Source organism: Stegodyphus dumicola, chromosome 2 (genome assembly GCF_044657685.1).
Source record: "Stegodyphus dumicola isolate Sdum_Otavi_A_Nest chromosome 2, ASM4465768v1".
Classification (NCBI taxonomy): domain Eukaryota; kingdom Metazoa; phylum Arthropoda; class Arachnida; order Araneae; family Eresidae; genus Stegodyphus; species Stegodyphus dumicola.
Window position 1 is genome coordinate 5,296,185 of NC_140769.1, and position 22,232 is coordinate 5,318,416.

At 31.1% G+C, this 22,232-nt stretch overlaps 1 protein-coding gene across 1 annotated transcript in view; it reads right to left on the bottom strand.

The window, feature by feature from the left end:
- LOC118187286 (uncharacterized) overlaps positions 1–22,232 on the bottom strand; it is a 156,919-nt gene that overhangs the window by 39,953 nt on the left and 94,734 nt on the right. Inside the window, exons 8-9 of the mRNA XM_085810398.1 lie at positions 18,019–19,217; positions 15,512–15,563 (exon numbers count right to left, since the gene is read on the bottom strand). Coding sequence (XP_085666524.1) covers positions 15,512–15,563; positions 18,019–19,217 — 1,251 coding nt within the window. The remainder of the gene's footprint in view (positions 1–15,511; positions 15,564–18,018; positions 19,218–22,232) is intronic.

Genomic DNA, 22,232 nt, shown 5'->3' on the forward strand with positions numbered 1-22,232 from the left:
TTTAAGTCTAAATCAGGTATTAAAAGCCATAATCAGGAAAATTCTAAAAGAGAATTTTGAAAAAATTAATTTTAATTTTGAACAGAGATAGGAATTCTACTATTTCTGACAGTTAACTTAAACTCACTTGCTGGATTAAAAGGTCTTAATCTAGTTGAATGAACAATTTCTGATTTCTTTTTAGTTAAAGGATTATGTTTATCTATTTCATAAGTAACTTCAGAATATTGTTTTAAAATTTTATAAGGTCCTGAGAATGGAGGAGATAATTTATGTGTATTAGGGTATTGAAATTCTTCATACATTACTAAATCACCAATTTTAAAATTACTAGGTTTAAAATGAATATCATATCTTTCTTTATTTACATTATGATAATCATCAGATCTCTTTTGAGCTATTTTTCTAGCTTCTTCTATTGACGGATACAATTCTTGATTTTGAATTAAGGAATCATAAGGTAAAACAATTGCTAACTACTGCAAATAGACCCCAAACTAATGGTAAAATTGAACGTGTTAATCAAACTATTATAACTAGATTAAAATGTAAACTAAATTCTTATCAATGTAATATAGCATGGACAAAATTATTACCCCAAGTAATTGAAGAGTATAATAATACCCCTCATTCTGTAACAAATTTTCCCTAATTAGGCGGCAAGATTTATCCTCTACGTGGGAAAAAAGCTCCTGGATTTATTTCTAACGTGCTTCTAAATTCAACAGTAGGGTCAAGGACAGTGTGTGATCGTCTGATGCTTTTCCTTCTTTTCCGGCGATGCTTAAGTGTTTTACCTCGCGTCCAAAGTTATGCGTTTTATCAAGTGCTTCTAAAGTGATTGATTAGTGTTCAAATTGATGTGTATGCGAACTCTTAAATTCAAGATTTTGTGATTGGAATGCTAACACGCTCAAAAACGGCAAAAATGTCAACTGATAAGCAAGAATCCGTAGCTATTGTGGATACAGTGAAATTTCAATTCCCTATTTTTGATGGCACAAGTACAAATTTTCCAATAGACAAATATCTTCTATTGTTTGAAGAGAAATGTGCCGCAAAGAACATTCCAGAAAAGGAAAAGAAATTTGTTTTCTCGGAGTGTATTAGAGGAGAGGCTTTAGCCCTCTATTTACGTGATTGTTTAGATAAAGAGTGGAACAATATAAAGGATATTTTCGAGACATACTTCACAACATCGGAATCTGTTACTTTTAGTGATTTTGTGTCTTTAAAATACAAGAAATTTAATAATATTAATGTTTATTTTTGTAATAAGTTGAAATTAGGAGCCAGATTGACACTAACTGATTCCACAATGGTGAAAGCATTTACGGAAGGACTTCCTGAGTCTCAAAGAATGCTGTTAACAGTGCAAAAAATAGACACACCGAAAGACTGGATTACTCTTGCTAGGAAACTGTTTCCAGTTCAGATGCCGTTGGATGGTCTAGGAGATAGTAATCCTACCAGCTAATTAATAACTGTAATGTTTTCAGTTATTCCAACACATCGTGGGCGAATGGTCAGGCTATTTATTCCATTATACGTTCTGGCAGATGGTTGACGAAGCTGGGATGTTTGAAGCATGGAGAAAAATGACGACTCAGGACTTTTCACTTTTAACAGCAAACATATCTTTATTTTATTTTATAGCAGATGACTTTTTCCAGATGGAGTTAATCAAAGAACTTATTCAGTAATTGAACTATTAGATACGACTGACTTTAAACTTTAATACGTCATAACGTTCTAACAAAGAAAGAGGAGCATAGTGGAAGCGTTAGCAGGACGAAGGCGAGAAGGCATCTGTGTAGGAGAACTTACGACGCAGCATTTATATGAAAGGTTATGTAAGAGAGTAGCTTCTAAAAAAATGTAGAAAAACTTATGACGCAGCATTTATATGAGGAGGTTATGTAATAGGTGCGAATGTTCTAGAAGGTGATGGTCTAAGGGGAGATGCTGAATTGCAGAAAATTAATTAAAGGATGCTGGTTCGCAAAGAGCAAAGCCATCGTATTTTTTTTTATATCTTACATATATATATAAAACAAAATACCATAGCTGTTTTAAGAATAATTGGCAACCTCAAAATTAACGATTCTAGATTTGGTGATCGCCCTTGAATTCATCGGTTCTCCCAAATTCGAGAATCTTCTATGTTATGTAACACTCTCAAATTAACCAATCACAGATTAGCTTTACTTATACCTCAGACTTGGTATAAATACTCTTGGCACAAAAAACTATGTCATTCCCTTACTAGCTACGCCACTGCTAATACATCCCCATCCCTTCGCTTCTTAACTGACTATGTCATTTCCTTTCAAAAAGACAACGTATATATATGATCGTATTAGATTTAATAATTTTAATAAGATTGAATACTCTGAGATTTATCCAGAATGCCTTACACTTAATAAAATGAATCATTCTCATTCACAAAATAACATCGACTATCTCGATCTTCAAATCATTAACTACAAAAAAATTTTACTGTTTGACCAAACAAGAAACTTCAGTTTCAATACTAAGAAATTAATAAATTGGACTTCCAACATCTCCAAAAAAGTTATTAGTAATTGCAAATTGAAACTGCAATAATATTTTGAAATATGTGATTTTAGATTTAAGAATTAAAATGCAATTACAAACATTATTTTTACAATTAAAAAGTACTTACGTTCTAATTGTAGTTGCAAAGTAATAAGCTAATTACAATTAGAACGTAAGTACTTTTTAATTGTAACAATAATGTAGCTAATCGCATTTTAATTCTTAAATCTAGTTACAATTACAATGTAATGATAATGACAAACATTATAATTATATAATACAATTACAATTATAAATTTTATTGCATCTAATCACAACTATGATAAAACTGTAATTGCAAATACGTTATTATTATATTAGCTAATTACAACGTAATTTTAACTGCAATTGCAGTAGGTAATTATAACTACGTAATTAGGAAAGTAATTGTCTCTGATAATTGGAATTACTTAGATTACTACGATTGTAATTATTTAATTGGAAAAGCAACTGCTCCTTATAATTTCAGTAACGTAGGCTAAGAAAATCATGATGATATTTGAAAATTACAGTCAATCATATATCAGAAATGCTTCTGCATTTTGGATGATGAGTTTTTAAATAATACAACGGGATAATCACCTATAAGGAAAATATTAATATTTTCTGTCATGTCTTCTGAATCATCTTACATGTATTGTAGTTTGTGATACCGGCATAAATTGGAGTTTATTTAAAAGAAGTATTTTATATAGATAGAAATGAACATAACGTTAGTAAGCAAATATGTATGTTTATGATCTTCTTCGATATACATGTGAATTTAAATTACAAGATTAAGGAAAAGCAAGCAAAGAGTTTATGCCTGTGCAAAGGGATGTTTTCGCGAAGGATTTGTTACGGGAAGCTTCTCTTGTTTTACATTAAACAAGAAATAAATCATAAAAATTATATTTATCCTTTCCTTTTCAGAAAGGGGATCATCAAGGACTAAACTAAGCCTCATAATTTTATCCAACCTATTGCTTTAGTGTAAAAAATGATTCTGATCAGCAATCAGTATGCTTAATAGCTGTGTGTACTAAACATTTTACTAAATCCATTTATTATGAATTACCGCCCAGACGGGAAAGTGGTTTGTGACTCTGGTTGCCGTACCGAAGAGCCTGGGTTCAAATACCAGATAGGGCATGAATGTAATTTATTCGTCCTCTTCATAGGAAGTAACAGTGGCCCACTTATTAGTTGCCTCCTTAATAACATGACCGGCCTTAGTAGTAATCATTGTCTATAAACGACTAGGACCTGCCATTGGGAAAAAAATTATTACCAATTGGTCTTTTATTCAACACAACACACATTTTCCATAAAGAGTTAAAATGCATTATTCAATTACAAATGAAAGTACTTACATGAACTATTTTCCACCATTGTTTCACGTAAGAACAAATAAAAGCATAATTTTCTTATGCACCTGTGATTGTTATATTATTGGATTACATTAAAGCCTACACAAGATGCTTCTGTGGATGACTTTCTAAGGGAAACTGGCTCATGTTCACAACATCCGTTAATAAAAGCAGGAAAAGATCTTTATTTAATTGAATGCAACGAAACATTTAACAAGAATGATGTATTCATAGAGAACTTTCTAAAAGAAATTGATTTGTATTCATGTTACACATAAGAAAATCCACGGAGATATCTAAACATTTAGATTGTTTGCCAAAATTGGCATCCGATTTGAACTAGTAGTATTCAAAAGCCAACTTATTATTCTGCTGAGCCAAAAATCTAATTGCTTTTGAAGTCATATTGTAATTCGAACAATCAATGTATTACAGTTATTTTTAAATTTTTTCCCTCTAATGGCAGATTGTGAACAGTTACAATGTAACACAGTCTATTAATCTACACAAGGCCAGATGGGGTGGTCTCTTTACTATGGAGGCACCTAATAGGTGGGCCACCATCGCCTGCTATGAAGGGACAGACAGTTTTAACCATGCCTTCTCCGGGATTCGAACCCAGGTCCTTCGGTATCGCAGTCAGGCTTCCCTAACCACTATATCTTCTGGGCAGCACAATTTCAATTATAACTACATTAGTTGTAGTTTTAACTACAAAGTAACTACAATGAATTACCAGTTTTTTCTCAGTCAATAACAGATAGCTTAAACTTTAAAGATGGAAAGTCTTATAATTTGTCGAATTCCAATATTCTAAGAAAGTGTAGCCTACAGGGATGGTCGAAGTTTAATTACTGGCTTACATTTCGTACACTGGCAGCACTTGACCAAAGGCTGTTCCAAGATTATTTCTGTTCATCTCATCCATTAATTTTGGAGACAGGATCATGTCTACAGACATTTTTTTCCAAGGACAGTATTTTATATAATAGAAAAAAATAATGCGTCTCTTTCAAGGTGCAGGAAACAATGAGTACGGATAAATTTAATTGAAATTACATTATAATTCTAGTTAATACAGATACAATGTTACTTTAACGTTCAGAATTGTACTATTATAGTTCTAATAGCAAAAATGTCAAATCAGTGCTATAGATTAGTATACTTTTACTTTATCTTCACAATATTAAGCTTTTTAATACCGTCGGTAATGAAAAAATGTTTTACTACTGCCATGAAATGTATATGAATGAATGCATGAAATGCCAAGAAACCTGTTCCTTGCCCAAAGTCAGTATTTTCATTCCAAAGTTTATACAATTCCGGACAATTAGTTTTTAATTTCCTCAAATGAAATCCCGCTGCTTTTAACATCTCTATTGCCGTAGACGTCAAATGATAAGCATCTTGAATGTTATTGGCTCCATAGCAGAGATCATCAACATAAAGAAGCATAAAGAATCATCAACATAAAGAAAAGAATTTAACGTCATAACATTTTGGATGATGTTCCTTAAATTTCTTAATGTGAAATTTCAAAACGCAAGCCAAGGAAAATGGCGAAGTAGTTAAACTGAATGGGAGACGATTTAAATGGAGAGTTTCGGTTGAATCACCTACCTCTTCGGGAAACCACAAAAATTTAAGGTATTTTCTATCTTCCTCCGCAATCTCTATCATAAGAAAAGCTTTCTCTAAATCTCCGCAAAATGCAACTTGATATTCTCGAAATTTAAGAATTATGTCCAATAAATTTGCATAAAGATTTACTCCCGATTTTAGAGACTCATTAAGTGATTTATTATTTTCATTAGCCTTACTGCTACAGTCATAAACAATTCTAACTCGAGTTGTTTCCTTGTCATCCCTAATTACCGCTCTGTGAGGCATATAATATCCTGAATTTTTATCAACACATTTTCCCACAATCTGACATTCTAACTAATCCGATATAATTTGTTTATACTTGTCATAAATTTCTTGATTTTTATTTAGTTTGTGCTTTAACGAATCAAAACGCTTTTTCGCAACCTCATAATTAGAATTCAACCCAACTGCAGGTCCCAAGTTTTCCTTCCACATCAATCTACAAACGTACCTTTCCCCATTAAATTCCAGAGAATTTTCAAATCTTTCAATCAATTGCTTGTCCCATTCAGAAAAGTTTTGTTTGTCTGACTGAAATTCTTCTATTTCCCAAAATTTTTTTAAATCGCACAAAATGGAGAAAGAGTCCATGACTAAACATACATTTTCATACTTATTAGTTAATTTATTACTTCCTTCCACTCCCGCTAGTAACCAACCAAAACAAGAATTTATCGCAGTAATGTTTTCATTTAACTTTACTCTCTGGTCATAAACAACATCCCAAAATGAATCACATCCGATAAGTATTTCCGTCTGACAGTCGCCAGAAAATGAATCAGCCAAAGGTAAACCTTTTTCCTTCAACGCATTGCGAATAGATACATTAGGAATTTTCAAGGACAAATTAGATATATAATCCGTTATGACAGCTTCTAACTCGTACGATTTCGAACTTTGATCCCTATTGTGCAATATCAATGAAACGATACCGTATTCCTTCTCACGTGCTATTTTGTCTCCGAAAGCAAAAATAGCTATTCTTTCGTAGCGTATTGGATTTAATTTTAATTCTTTAACTAATCGAGATGAAATAAATATTCGATGACTACCATTTTCTAAAATAACATTAGTTAAGACTGAATTTTTATCCAACAGGCTAAAACTGTACATGTTTGTAAAAAGGGCTTATTTTTGGTACATATATTACTATGAGACACAGAAATATTCTCGGCGCTTTTATTAGATTTAGATTGTGAGTCATTCAAAACAGTTTCGCTTTCCACTCGCTTCTCACAACCTTTCATCGTAACATTAACGGGTTTATTTTTTCTACACACAGACTCATGATGAAAATTGCTTAAACAATTTTTACACGATATTTTTGCCCTGCAAACGCGAGACATGTGGTATTTTTGAAAACAACACCAGCATCTAGCTTCAGTCCTAAGCTTATTTATTTTTTGTTCTACATCCAATTTTTTACAACTTACGGAATCGTGATGACCGTCACAAAATAAACAAGCATTTTTTATTTGTGTATTTAACGCTGAAGTGGTTGATATATTTTTAGGCTTTGAATAGTTTTTCTGATAAGTTTGACCACTTTGATAATTTTGGGAAAAGGATCGTTTTGTTTCATAACTTTTTAGGGGGCTCATCACAGTTTCGGCAATTTCCCTAGATTCGACTTCATTCCTCAAAAACGTAATAATTTCCGAAACCTCACAATTCACTTCCCTATTTCGTTTTCGGTGAAAATCTAACACCAAATCTTGTGGTAGCAACTTTAATAATACTGGATTCAATAAATGCCCATATGAACCCTCCGATACATTGAATGAACGCAAATTTCTTATATTAACTTCTATTTCATCGTATAATTTACGCAAACTCTTAACATTAGACGAACTTCTCACGGATTTTAAGCTTAATAATTTAGTCATGTAAGAATTTATAATTGAATCAGTTCTACCATATCTTTGTTTTAAAAGCTCAAGACATGAGTCATAGTTTTTCTCATTTAATTCAAAACCCGCAACGTTATATGCAGGACCAGAAAGAAGAGATTTTAAATATTGAAATTTTTCAATTTTCGTTAGTGAATTGTTTGAACCGATTGCGCTATCAAAACAGTTTAAGAATTCCATAAATTTGCCAGAATCACCAGAGAATCTCGAAATTTCTAACTTTGGTAATTTTAAAGCCGTAACGGTGTTTTCCGAAACACTAGATGTGTTAAGAACTGAAGAGGTCCGCTGAACATTTTCTGCTGCTAATTCTTTAATTTTGCTCTTTAGTTTAATCTTAGCTAACAATATTTTGTCCTCGTATTCCTCCGAAGCTTTTAATTGGCTTTTAAATTTTTCCAGATCGTCTATGAGTGCTTCCACCTCTAAATCATGGCTTTTCAAGATCTGCTCTTTCGTTTCTAATAGTTCCAGTAGTTCTGATAATGAACTTACGTCTTCGACAGCTTCATCGGGCTTCTGCACTCTTTTAACTAGTTTAGTAACACTAGCGCGAACGTTACTTCTTTTTTCAATTATTTTCGAAAGCTTATCCACATTAACTCCGAATTTGTGAGTACAAAAGGTCTTACCTCCACAGTCCAGTATGCAATGTTACGTATCCAAAAGCGTACGTAAAGTATCCAAACTTCTCAGAAATATAATCCAGTAATGATGACTAATTACTTCCGGTATTTCACATTCGCGGACAAGATGCACCAATTTTGCATCTAATGGTTCTGTGAGACTAAAGGTGCATCCAAAAGATAATAAGAGGTTTTGTTAACAATAACAACATTTATTTACAAGAAAATATACGAAAATTTCAATCAATTAGAGATATATTATTAGGCATGTCTGCCTTCCACGTCTTACACCTTTAGTATCCTGCCTGCCACTGACTATTAGGACAAACGCAGCGCCCTCTAGTCAGAATGACGCTGGAAATACGTAATAGCATGTGTTGCCTAAAATTGAATTTAAATCACTATAATCAGAATAATTGGCTAAAATATTAAATTGCAATTTTTATAGCATCAACCGAACTAGTGGATTTTATTGAAGATAAAAATTTGTTGGTACTGACAAGCTATATTATTTTTTGTACTATAATGAATGCTGTGATACATCAGCAGACTTAACAGCTAGAGTAAAATCCAGGATATGGCAACTTTTAAAAATAAAATAAAAAAAAAAAAAAATCAGAAAAAGAAAGCGACAGTCGGAAAGAGAAGGCTTACTATAGTGAAACATTAGAAACGTGTAGACAAAGTGTTAGTACTATATGTGAGAAAATACTAAGGACAAATTGATATAAGTACCAAAAAATACTTAAAAAATAAATATTTTCAAAAATTTAAAGGAAAAAAATTGCAATCTGAAAATTTATATAGCATAATACCTCAATGAAAATTTTACTATCAAAGTTTTTAAAAATAAAGTTGTTATTATTATTAATATTATTTTTCTCTTAAGTAAAAATGATATCAAGTGTCTACATCCTAAAATTAAACTTGCATTGTTATTTACTTAACACATAAATCAGCTCGAAATGAATCATAGCATTAAAAGGTCGAGCATTAGTTCTGAATTTCTATTGTTAGAAACATCCTCAGCAGAGTTTTTCTAAATATTTTTCACTGTTACATTCATTTCATCCTATTGGGTTCTGCTAACATGCGTATTTCTTCCTGCTGTCTTGAGAAGATAAACGCAGCATTCTGCAGAGTCTAATATCTTTTAATTTACCTTTCATATCCGATTAATAAATATCCAATTTCAGCCCAGCTTCGGCTGGAATTACAATTTCATTGAAAAACAGAGAAACACCGGAGGCGGTTCCCGGCTTTTTCAAACACCAATAATGGGAGTAGGAAGAATGCTAGTAAAGCATGAGAACAAGTAAGAAAAACACGTTCCTAACAAGGAATGCCCAGCCAATATTACAGCTATTAAGAACAATCTTTATGTATACAAATGCTGTTTTACTCCATGCCCTATTTTATCCAATAAACGTAAAAACCGTACAAAATGATTTTATTTCTCTCAAATAGAGAAGAAATAATAGAAAAGAGAGTGGAACTTTTGAAGTGCTTTGATTCCTTCCGAAGGTTGCCATGAACATAACAATTTATAACTGTCAGCTTTTACAACTAGGAATCAGATAAATTCTATTGTTTGGTAAACCGGACTGCCTAAGTAATGTCTTCGGTACTGTCTAGTTTCCGGGAATGGCGACGTATGCAAGCTTTTTCCTCTTTCTGCTCTAAGAATAAACAGCTCATAGGGGAATTCTGAAAAATATATAACTCTTTCATATATGTTGTTATACCCTGACATTAACAATAGCGCTTCTTCATTTAGATAGCTTTGAGCATGCAAATTCAGTACAAATAAAAAACAAGTACCATAGTTATAACAAAGCAGGTTATCTCAGTAAATGAAGGGAATTAAGTACCGGCGATGGCAAGATTTTCCCATGGTTTGAAGACTAAGTAATTTATTCCTTTCAGAAAATTTTTTCAGAAAGCAAATTATCACTTACAAAAATGTTCTAAGAACTATGGAATAAATTTATAATGCGAATAAAAGAAATCTGAAACTCTTTTCTAGTAATTATTTTACTCCTCGAAAGTTGGTTTCAGTATCACCTTTTTAAAAAAATGACAGATGAAATGGATTTCAGAAACAGAATCTCGAAATCATCAAAAGCTATAAAATATTCTGCATTTGTAAATATTTATTTAATTTGCATTTCAACCAAATGTTGAAAACAAAGCGGAAAAAAATCTCCTAACAAAAAAATATTTCTCATTCTTTTACAGCAATATTCCATTAAATTATATCAGAAAATCATATCACTTTTGAATGCAATAAATACTTATTTCAGACATGTTGCGTGTTTATGTTGCAACTCTCTTTTGCAACAGAACACTGGTAGTTTCGCCTAGGTTTGAATTCCGGCGAATGCATTCGTTGCTTGATATTTTGGTGAATTTTAGGTTGCATATACGAAACCAGTTTCCCTGAAAAAGTCCTCTACAAAGGCATCCTTTTCCTAGAGCAGGTACCCATCATATGCTATCTGCCTGAGGAATGTGCAAGAATTTTTCTTCTTTTACACAGCTTTCATAATCACATATTATTTTATTGAACATTTTTAATTTGCAAAACTATAAGTTATGGAAAACTCAATGACATATTTATTTAGGTTAAAAAAAAGGCAAAAATTAGATGCATCATCGGCATCATTTTGTTAGTAATATCATTATACAATCCATCTTAATTTTTTTAAGTGTACTGGAGAATTAAGGCAAAGAAAATTTCTCAAAAGTATCATCATCTTTTCGTAAACTGATATATAGTGTTAAATTATTATATTAAATCTCAGTTCATTAGAGCAGAAATTGTAAATAGCTGCATTATGTATAGCTCTTGCTTCACTGAGCTTTCGCGAGTAAATCTGCGTCCATCCACATAATCGAGAATCAGGTCGAGACATTTTGCCTCCCACTGCAATCTCTGTGGGATCTTAATTCCATTGACCGATGTTCTATAAATTTAAAATATTTTGTCATGCCTAAATTCTGTTGCTCCGTGCTTCTCTACATTCTAAAATTTTTGCCATCCAATAAAAATTTTTGTTGCCAAGTGCAAAATTCTTAGAATTTCGCCATCCCTAAATTTTCTTGTTCGATGCCTCTTTAATTTCTAAGAATTTTTCAGCCATTAAAATCTGCCTCCCAGCCAGGCGTGTTCTTCAATGCCGCATATGGTTAAACGGTTGAAAAATCGGAATTTTAAAAGCAAACTTTCTACTTTTCATCAAATAGATTCTTTCAATTAGAAGTGCTATGGAAGCATTAAAACATTTATGTAATAAATACACAAATACTTCAGAAGCATTTTTTTCCCCTCTCTACTGAAGAAGTGCCTGTCTCTAACTACCTGCAAAATTGATTAAGTTTTATCCAAAATCTACATGAAAGCATTTCTTTTTAGCCTAATATTAAATTTTACATTGGCATGTTCCTATTCCTATTTGATGTTGACAAGATTTATTAAAAAATTTTTGTTCTTATTTTTTATTTTAAAACAAACAATTTAAATGGAAATCCTCAGGTTGCTTTTATTTACTTAAATAATAACATTTGATAATGTGAATTGAGATCTCTAAGTAATTTGCGTATTAGAACACAAAAGAAAGTTAAGCACCATTTTTTAAGCTTTTGTTTTGGTTTGCTTTATTTTACTTCAAAGCACGTAAGAGCTATCTGCCTAAAGGGAGGAATGCCTCTGTGGAGGGCATTCTAAGAGAAACTTGCTCGCGTCCACATTATCCGCAGAAAAAAACCACAAAAATTCCACTTTGAAACATAAAAATATCTAATATTTTACATCCTAAACGGTATTGATTAATTGATTCTATTCTATTCTATTTTATTTTTATATTATTTTTATGTTCTCTTTGATTTGTTTTTACAAAGTTTGCATTATTTATCTTTTTTATTATCTTCTATGTTTATTTCAACTTTACTTTGATTTTGATTTCATAATGACAATTTCCAATGTTTAATTTCTACAAATAATATAGTACTCAAATACATAAAAATGATAGTGTCGGGGACGGTTACTCGAGTTTTACAGGATTTCTCTACAGTAATTGATTTTTACTCGAAATTGAATTGACTAAAATGCTTCATGAGAATAAGTTCTTTGAGTAGCAACTATTCGCGGAAATATTTGGCCTGACTAGAATTGCCGGTTTGGCTTTAATTTATAACTCGAGTAAAGACGAAACACTTTCATATTTACGTATTTTTATCAATTATTGATCACTGAACGGGAGTTGGTTTGTTCCCCTTGAAAAGTCAACTAATTTCCGATCAATGACAATAATTACATGTTTTAATTTTTACTTTTACAATTGTAATATTATTCTTCGTGATGATTTAACTCCAGTCCCCGTTAAAACATTATTAACATTTTGCTTTCAAATTACTTCAAAACATCTTTCAAAATATAACTTACCAGTATGGATGCACACTTTTAAATTAATTATACTTAGGAGATAATATAATCAATTAATCAATACCGTTTAGGAAATAAATTATTATTAACTATGCAGCAATTGCGCAAGTAATAATAACTTGTATTCGCACTAAATGGATTTAAGTTCATACAACATTTAATATTTTACATCTATATTTTTAAGAGCGAGATTTTCCTAAAAATGAATTTTAGCAATTTAATGCAAGTGCTATATTTAATTAAGAATTAAAACAATGTTCTTTTGTGATTTACATAAGGTAACTCTTTCTGTCAAAAATAATCATACAAAAATGCATCGAATTTCACTACCATGTAATTTAGTTCGGAAACTGAGAGGTATCTGTGATATCTTGTCTGTATGTAGACAATTTTTAATCAGGTTATTATGACTAAAATTTGTTTCAAAATATTCAATATTTCATAACTTCTATCAAGCAATAAATGAGATAAAGGTAAACTTCCCTTTCATAAATATGAAACAAAATAAATTTGTGGTAAAATAAATTACAAACAATATGTCGAAATGACTGAGCCTGAGCGTGTGTTTGTTAATTTAATAGTATTTTAACTATCAATTACATGTAACTTTCAATAGGAATTAGGTATTTTAATCCTCTTATAAATATTTTCTTAACATTAAAGCTCGATAGCATGAATCAAAAGCAGAAAATTAGTTAAACTACACAGTCTCACTAGTTCATAAGATTATATTACTGAGATGTGCATATAAAAACAAATTAACATTCTATAAACTACTGAATTCATAAAACTGCGATTAAAAAATACTTTAAGAATTATGGTATAATAATGCTATAAAAATTATGATATTTGGATTTTTGCTTAATACAAATGAAGCTAATTTTATATATATAGGGATGCGCATTTACCTTTTCGCCTCAGGTGAAACAATATCTTGGCACGGCTCTGATAAGCAATTAAGATCAGAAATACGCACAATATTAGTAGCAAAACAATAGGAAACTCCCTTTCTTGTTTTGAATTTCCAGAAAAAATATTTTTTTTCATCTAACCAAAGCATAGACACAAAACGTGTTCCTCCCTCTGTAAGGGCAAAACCAGCCCATCTGCTTAATTGCCTCTAGGCAGTAATCAAAGGACAGTAGGAAACCATCACTTAAGTGAAACGACTTGTTGATCGCCCTACAAGGAAGGGGGAAGAAAATCTAACAAAGGCCGTTTTCAAAACAATTTTAGTTCACTCTAAATGCAAAATAATCTGTAAACATGGCTAATTTTTACTGCAGTTTTCGGAACATAAATAGAATCGAATGCGAGCCGGCTGGTGGGTTAAAAGAGCAGGCGTAAAATACTTACTCTAAATCATTTAACTGTAGGAATATGATAATTTATTCCTAAACCTGAGAAGACGGTATAAGTTGGATGACTATCAGTTGGAGGATTCGTACATAGCGTAATTACAAAATTGTATATAATGTAAAAAAGATAATTGTTTTCAGACTTTTCTTATGCTGTTACTAAAAAAATGAGCCTATTTCATAATCTTTAGCCTGTCAAATAGCTTGTTGACAATGAAAATTACTTTTTTCCTTTTCTAAATTTCATCATTCCGACATGACAATTAGCCAGAAATTAATTAATTTCCATTCACTAGTTAGTATATTTAAAATTTTAACAAATGTTTTCACTCACATAAGAACTCCACAACAAACATCCCTCAAGCATTCCTAGTCCCTCCCATGTCCCATATATTACTTCTCACAAGTTTCGCCGCCTGAAATAATTCAAAGTATCCCTGCTGCTGATAATGAAATTTCGGACACACACCCCTTTTGAGTAAGACACTGAAGAGAACACTTTACTGACATCCCACTAGAAAGAGCGTAAGTTAACTAATGCATTTTCTGGTCTTTTATATCTTCAGGTACATTTCACATTTCTTATTATGTATATATATATACTAATTTTTCAATTTTTATTATTTGATTTGCTTTTGCAAACATAACATTATGTTTCTTAATTTTCTAATGTTTATTTCAATTACTTTGAGTTCCATTTCATAATTCCAATTAAGATTACCACTGTTTAATTTTTATACAAATAGTTTTGAATTAACATGCATAAAAGCGAAGGTGTCGGAGGACATTTACTCAAAATTTATATAGAATCTTGTATTAGTAAATGCTTAATACAGAATGAGTTCTTTGGTACTAAATCCCATCACTTCACGGAACTACAATTTTGGCCTAACTAAATTTGCCAGTTTGGCATAACCATTCTTACTTAAGTAAAAGACAAAACACCTTAGGATTTATTAATTATTGTTCATTGAACGGGAGCTGGTTTGTTCCCCTTGAAAAGTCAACTAGTTTCCGTTCAATAGCAATAATTACTTGCTTTTAATTTAATTTCTTTTTCAAAGTTTGAAATTTTGTTATTCATGATTTAATTCAGGTCCCCATAAAACATTTTTAATAATTTACATTCAAGTTACTTTAGAACACAATTTTCGGAATTAAACTTCCTACATATGGGTTCAATATTTTTTGATACTTTTACTAAATTTTAGGAGATAATATAATCAATATCTCATTAGTAAATATATAATTCATATATATATATATATATATAATGTTGCATATATATATATATATATAATAAAAAAATTATAAATAAATAAATAAAAATTCATTTAAAAAAGATAGTAGCAGCAAAAACACATATGCTAAAACAATATTCTTTAGAAAATATTTTTAATAAAGTAATATGTGTGAAATAATTTTGTACAAATAAAGTGTAGCTTGAAATTTAAATACACATTTGTTTTCTTAACATGCATGATAAAAAGTTGTTTATAATAATTTTTATATTTTATAACTTGTATAGTTCAAGAATTAAAACATTTCCACAACATATATAATAAAAAATGCTACAAACCAACGTGTTTTCAGAGGCTATGTCCCTCCAACTACGACATACTTGACTTGCCCTAAAGGAAAAAATATCGATAATGAAAATAAAATAAATGAATCACTTCATAAACTAGATTTCTTAAAAATCTCAAACATCTTACATTAGACAGCAGAAATTAAATTTATTCATTTAGTTTTTATTATTAAGTTTGGATATTCATAAAAAATTTATTTTCAGTTTAATAATTAAACATAATAGGAAGACACATATATTTTGAATTGATGTTTTGTTTCTTACATTGATGAACTCTGAAATTAATCCCCCTCTCAACTCCTAAAATGCCCGACTTGACAAGAATTGTTATTATTATTATTTAACTTCCACATTCCTCAGAAGAACGCGTAAACATGCTTGGAAGTAAAATATCAGAATATTAATAACAGTCTAATGGCTACTTTTTTTCTTAGGCTCTTCATATAATACTACTCCTTTTTAGTTCTGTTCTTGGGGTAGAATTGCAATAGTAAGAGTCAACAGCTTTCTAAATTTGCCCTAAGCCTTTATAACTAGCTTACGTTTCTGAAATAACCATTTTTAGCATGTCACAACTTTAATCTTGAGAAAAACCAGCATATATTTAGGCAATGATTAAGATTTTCATCGCCCTAAATGAAATTTCAACACTTTTTGTAAATTCAGAAAATAAATATTTCAAGTCATAAACGTCTATTGTTTGAGCTAAAACATTTTCGGTCATCCATAAAAACCAGATGTGCCTATTTTTCTACAATTTTTTTAATAATTAGAAAAACTTTTTATTCAGTACATAAATTCTAAAAAAATATCCTCATTAATTCTCATAATATCATATAATTCATTTATATTTAATAATCAAATTTAACCTGTTCGATAATATAAATATTTGTTTATTTACAATTTACTTAACATTTAATTTATTACATTTTAACTTGTAACTTCATGATTTAATTTAAATTTTAATAGGTTAGTAAACTTTGCAATTATCTCTAAACATTACTGTTCATATTTAGAAGGAAACATGCAATTTTCGTTTAGAGTGATTTTTAATATTTTAGCTTAAATTTATAAATATGCATGTGTAATAATGAAGATAATAATAATTCGATGAAGCTTTTTGGCATTGGACTTTTACCCGAGACATTGTGCCTTAACATCAAGACATGTATTTTGGTTAGAAATAGCTAGACATATTTTACTTCTAGCAAGTCTTATAAAATTCACAAGCATTTCGGCTACAAATAATTAACGATTTAATGTGATGTTTCAAGATTCTACTTCTTCCTGTTCCCTCGTCTTCAACAATAAATTCACTAATATTACCATTTAATAAGTGTTTACTGGGTTTCTTTGTAACTGAATATGTATCTGAATTTCTACTACAACATTAATGATTCAAATATATATTTTGTCTCTGATGTGAAGATAACATGTTTGCCTTTTTGACACTATCATGTGGATAAGTCAAGGTTTATCTGTTTATCCAGTTTTAAGTTATTAAGGCCCACAATAATCAAATCTTAACATTCTATTCGGATTACTGTCAGTTTCAATGCAAACATGCCGAAAATCAAAATTTAAATTATCCCTAAATTTTGGGTTACTGATGAAGCAATTCAAAAAATAATCAAAATAACTATGATAGATACTCTTTAAAAAGTAACTAAAATATCTTTCAAAAAATTAAACTATAATACATATAATAATTTTTCTAACACAAATAAAGATTTTTTCCAACTTTGTGATTGGAATGCAGATATATCTATATGATACAGAAATGAAAAATCAATTCAAGGAATGGAATTATCTATCTTTTGCAAGGACTAAAATGTTCAAAAACCAAGCAATTCTGACAGAATGTGATGGTGTGGAAGTAACAACCACATCGTTCTCCCCCTTTTTTTTACTGCATTATGATGAGCAAGTAAGACACTAAAATACACTTAGCTTCAAAAAGCTGTTAGAAAAATAAAGCTGAACATGAACCTAAATGCAATCCATGCTCATTCTGATAATGCACTCCCTTAATACATATTTGGCAATAATTCATATGACTGACAAACTAGACAGGATAATTGTCTCTGATCAACTGTAAGACCTGATCTCACTGAAGCTGAACATACGACTTCTTCATCGCAATAAAGGAAAATTTATGGGTACAGTGACATGTTGATAAAAATTAAGTGATTAGCTGTAAAAAAGTAATCCAAAGAGAACCCAAGTTAAGTTCAACACCAGCTTGCAATAAATTCTACGTTGAATAATACTTTTGCTTAGAGGAAGAATTAGTGCAGTTTGAACAACCTGTGTCACTTAATCAAAATGCTAGGCTGAATTTTGTGCTACTTTCAATGTAGCCCTCATATATCATTATGCATATAATATTATCATTTGAAATAAATCAAATGAGTACTTTTTTCATTTAGCGAGTAATGTTAATAATTTGATAAATTAAAAAAAAAAAGAAATAGAAACTGATAAATGAAAAAGCTTACCTCAATAAATCACATATATTCAGCATCTTAAATACAAATGGTAAGTATTTACAATCATTTACAGTAGCTTCTTCAGACGATGATGATGTATGATCTGAGCTCAACTTTTCACAAATAAGCTGATGTTTAGAACAAAGTGCCTCTGATTTTTCAGAAGATTCTTCACGTGTTTTGCTATTATTATTGGCACTTACAATTACATTCAATGCATTTTCCACATAATCTCTACAATTATCTTCAACAGATACAGATTTCAGATCAGTGTTTGCAGATGATAGTGCAGTTCTAGGAATATCACTAGATATAGTTTTTGAAGCAGACACATTGTTCTGTATGCTTGTATGATTACTCCACATGTTGGTAGAATTACTTTCAGGTGTAACAGAAAACTTAGTTTTTTTAGTTGGATTCGACACACATTCCATTTCCATACCTTGGACAAATGACTTAGATGTCTGATAACTACAACTAGGGACAGAAGTATTATACAGAGCTTCATTTCTTGAATATGTATATGAAGGCCGTTTTAACTGTTCAGTTAAAACAGTAAGGGGAGTTCGTACAGAAGAGAACTCAGAAGCATTTTTCTGAAGAACTGGTCGAGACATGTTCTGATTCATGGAAGAATGTTGAAGCCCACTACAAATATTACTAGCTGTAGGTTTTTTTATATTATAAATCATATACCTACATGATACAGGGTTATTTATTGCCGCACGTGGTATACCAAGACACTTTTGTTGATGTGAAGATAGTGAAGTAAAATTAAATGATGAGTTACTGGATGGAAAAGTCTGGGAAGAAGTTAAACCATGAGCTGCTGGCATGGTAGATGAAGACAATATCTTTAATTGGTTCAAAGTAGATCTTACTTCACCAAAATTGGAAGAATAATTTGATAAAGGATTATTTGCTATAGTTGGAGCAGTACTATATGAGCAACAGTAGAATATCTTTTTCTGGCTATTTTCAAAGTGAGGATTTGGCACACTCAAATGCGTGTATGGAACACCAGGAGTACAGTCAGACGTACAGTTGACTGGTAAAGCTGCAGAATATGTCTGACAGATTACTTCAGGTTCTAATAATGATGAATCAATGCTTTCTAAACTAGCATCATTAATCTCATCTATTGGAATGGAAGCCGTTGGAGAATTAATACGAAGCCTGTTGCTTTCAAGTTTCACAATGGTACATGGCTACAACAAAAGGAAAAAAAAATCTATTTTGTCAATGTACTCTATTTAAAACACACACACAACAACTCCAAATTAAAACAATAATGCATTTCATTTTCAAATTCAAAAAGTTGATTATATACATGGAACATTCACAAATAAAATGCATAATAGTGTCTAACATTATTTTTAAAAAATACAGTAAATAATTTTAATAGCTGTATAATACATCAGGACTTGAAAGACAAGGGCTAGGTCATTGAGCTTTTCCCCCTGAAACAGGAAGTGAAAAGTGATGATGCAGTCATTCTGACACTGACCACAGAGATACAATTCACAGCAAAGAAATTAGCATTTTAAATTAGAAGAATAAACCTCAACATGAACTGGGGTGAAAAATAGCTATAATTTGGAAGAGATGGTGTTACTACAGCATGCATTTTATTTTAAACATTTAAAAAGTTAATAACACTTATTCATTAAATTAAAAATATGCTAAGGTTTTATATAAAGTTCTGTTTTCTTAAAAGTTACAGTACCCCCTCTTCGTATGCATATTAAGTAGCAGAATTCTATTACTGTTTCAAAGGTATCTATTATACCAGCTTATTTAAAGTTTTGCAATAAAAGCAATCTTAGACTGGCATAATTTTGAACATGTATAGCAATTCTTTTTTTCCGCTGCTAAAGAACAGGAACTTAAGTTTGATTGTCCTTGAAATCAATAGTTTTATTCAAGCTTTAATTTAATCTAAGGTTGCTTTTTGTCCTAATGATAGATTTTACATCAGCATGTTTCTCTTCTGATTTGATATAACAGATATTTTTTAAATAATTTTCTAACTTAACTCACATCTATATCATATATACGAGGTAGGATTCAAAAGTTCCCGGACTGAGTCTATAACATAAAAAATATTATGAATTAAATTGCAGAAACACACCCTTCTTCGAAATAAGACCCTTATGCAACAACACACTTTTGACAGAGCCTGTAAAGTTCATCGAAGCATGTCTAGAATCCATTTTTTGCCATGTCCTTTAATTCAGCCTGCAATGCACATTTAACTTATCTGAAGATTGAAATCAACGACCGTGATAGCATATTGCCAGTTCAGGAAATAGGAAGAAATCGTAGGGTGCGATAAGGAGGATGACAAAACAGTAGCTTTCGTTTTCTCAAGAAAGTCACTGATGAGTAGGGATCGGTGAGCAGGAGCGTTGTTATGCAACAACACCCATGACTGCTCAGCCCACATTTTTTGGATTGACTCATGCAAATGATGAGGGATTTTGAAGTAGAGTTGTTTGTTTACAGTGTGTCCTTCAGGCATAAATTCCAGATGCACAAAGCCCTGGATATTGAAGAATACCTTTAGCATGACCTTTCCTTTAGAGTGATCTTGGAGGAATTTCTGCTTCCGTGGAGAATGTGGTGATTTCCACGTCACCAAAGCTCTCTTAATTTGTGGGTCATATAAAAAATGCCATTTCTTGTCTCCAGTAACAATTCTGCCAAGTAGGGAAGGATCTTTGTCAACAGCCGAGATTAAGTCTCTCGCCATTTCCATTCGAATTCCTTTTTTGTCTACATTTAACATGCGGGGAACGATGTATTGATATGCCCTATGCATGTTAAGATCGTTAGTCAGTATCTGCTGACATGTGGCCTCTGATATCCCAACTGATTCTGCTATTCGGCAAATTGTTTGCTTTCTGTTCACATGCATTGCCAAGGACACCTTTATGTTTTCATCGGAGAACGAAGTCACGGGTCGGCCACAGTGTTCGTCACCTTCAGCACTTTCCCTGCCTTCTCTGAAATGACAATGCCACTCAAAAGCTCGCATTCTTGATAACATTTCACTTCCATATACATGCTTTAACATTTCAAAAGTCTTCGTAGCACTCTTTCCCAAGCAAACACAAAATTTGATATTGATTCTCTGCTCAACTGACACTATTTTTTTCTATCACCGGTTACTAAATGCACCCTCCAACAAAAAACGCTGTCACTGCGAGCTTTCAACCATGCGAATTGGGACAAACCACTTTTAGTAAAGGGGAAGATAGTAGTAACACAAAAACATTCTCGTTGTTGCACTCCTGCAAAAAACTATGTTACAGATTCAGTCCGGGAACCTTTGAATCCTACAACAGGGAACTTTACATGAGTATAATATGCAAAAGTTTAGTAATAAAAAGAGCACATAATTCAAACTTTTCTTTAACATATTATATCACACGTTTTTACAGCTTGTGTATGACATACATTTATAACTGAAATATTAAAAGCACAATACAGAAGTGTGCCTTGCCAAGATTTTTTTTAAATTCTAAATTGGCTCGCATCAAATTAAATGTTGGGCATCACTGATGCAGGTGTTAGTTAGAAGAACACTCCCCCTTTATGAACTAATTAACTTCTAAAAGAAATTCTTCAAACAGAAATTTGCCATATAAAGTATAATCATCAATTTGATACTCTGAGATGGCTTTGCCAAGGACATCCCCCCCCTGAAAATACAGTTCAAATAGGTACAAAAATTTGGACGATTTCCAATTTTTATGATTTCATAATTTTGAGATTTGTAAATTGGAATTAGAGAAGTGAGTTAAGTTTGAATATATATATATAATTACAAAACTATTCTTTTGAAAATAAAACACAAATTTGCCTAGTATTTATTTTCGTGCATTAAGCTGCAGAAAAATTATCATTAAAGACATAAAGTAAGAAATTTAGAATTAATATTTCACAAAGACCAGAAATTGAAATTCATAATTAATAAATTTCAAATAATTATATTGCAACAAATAATTTTAAAATGTTAAAACCAAAACATTTCAAACAAGCAAAATCCCACTTCAGAAAATGAAAAATGAACAAAAGAGAATACAAATTCAATCAACCTCAGTGTACCTTCATGAGGGGGGAGGAACTTTGAAATTAATTAAAACCTCTCTTCTACAAAAATCCTTGCTTTTTTTAATCCTGAATTAGCTGATGAACCATTTCAATGTATTTTAATTATA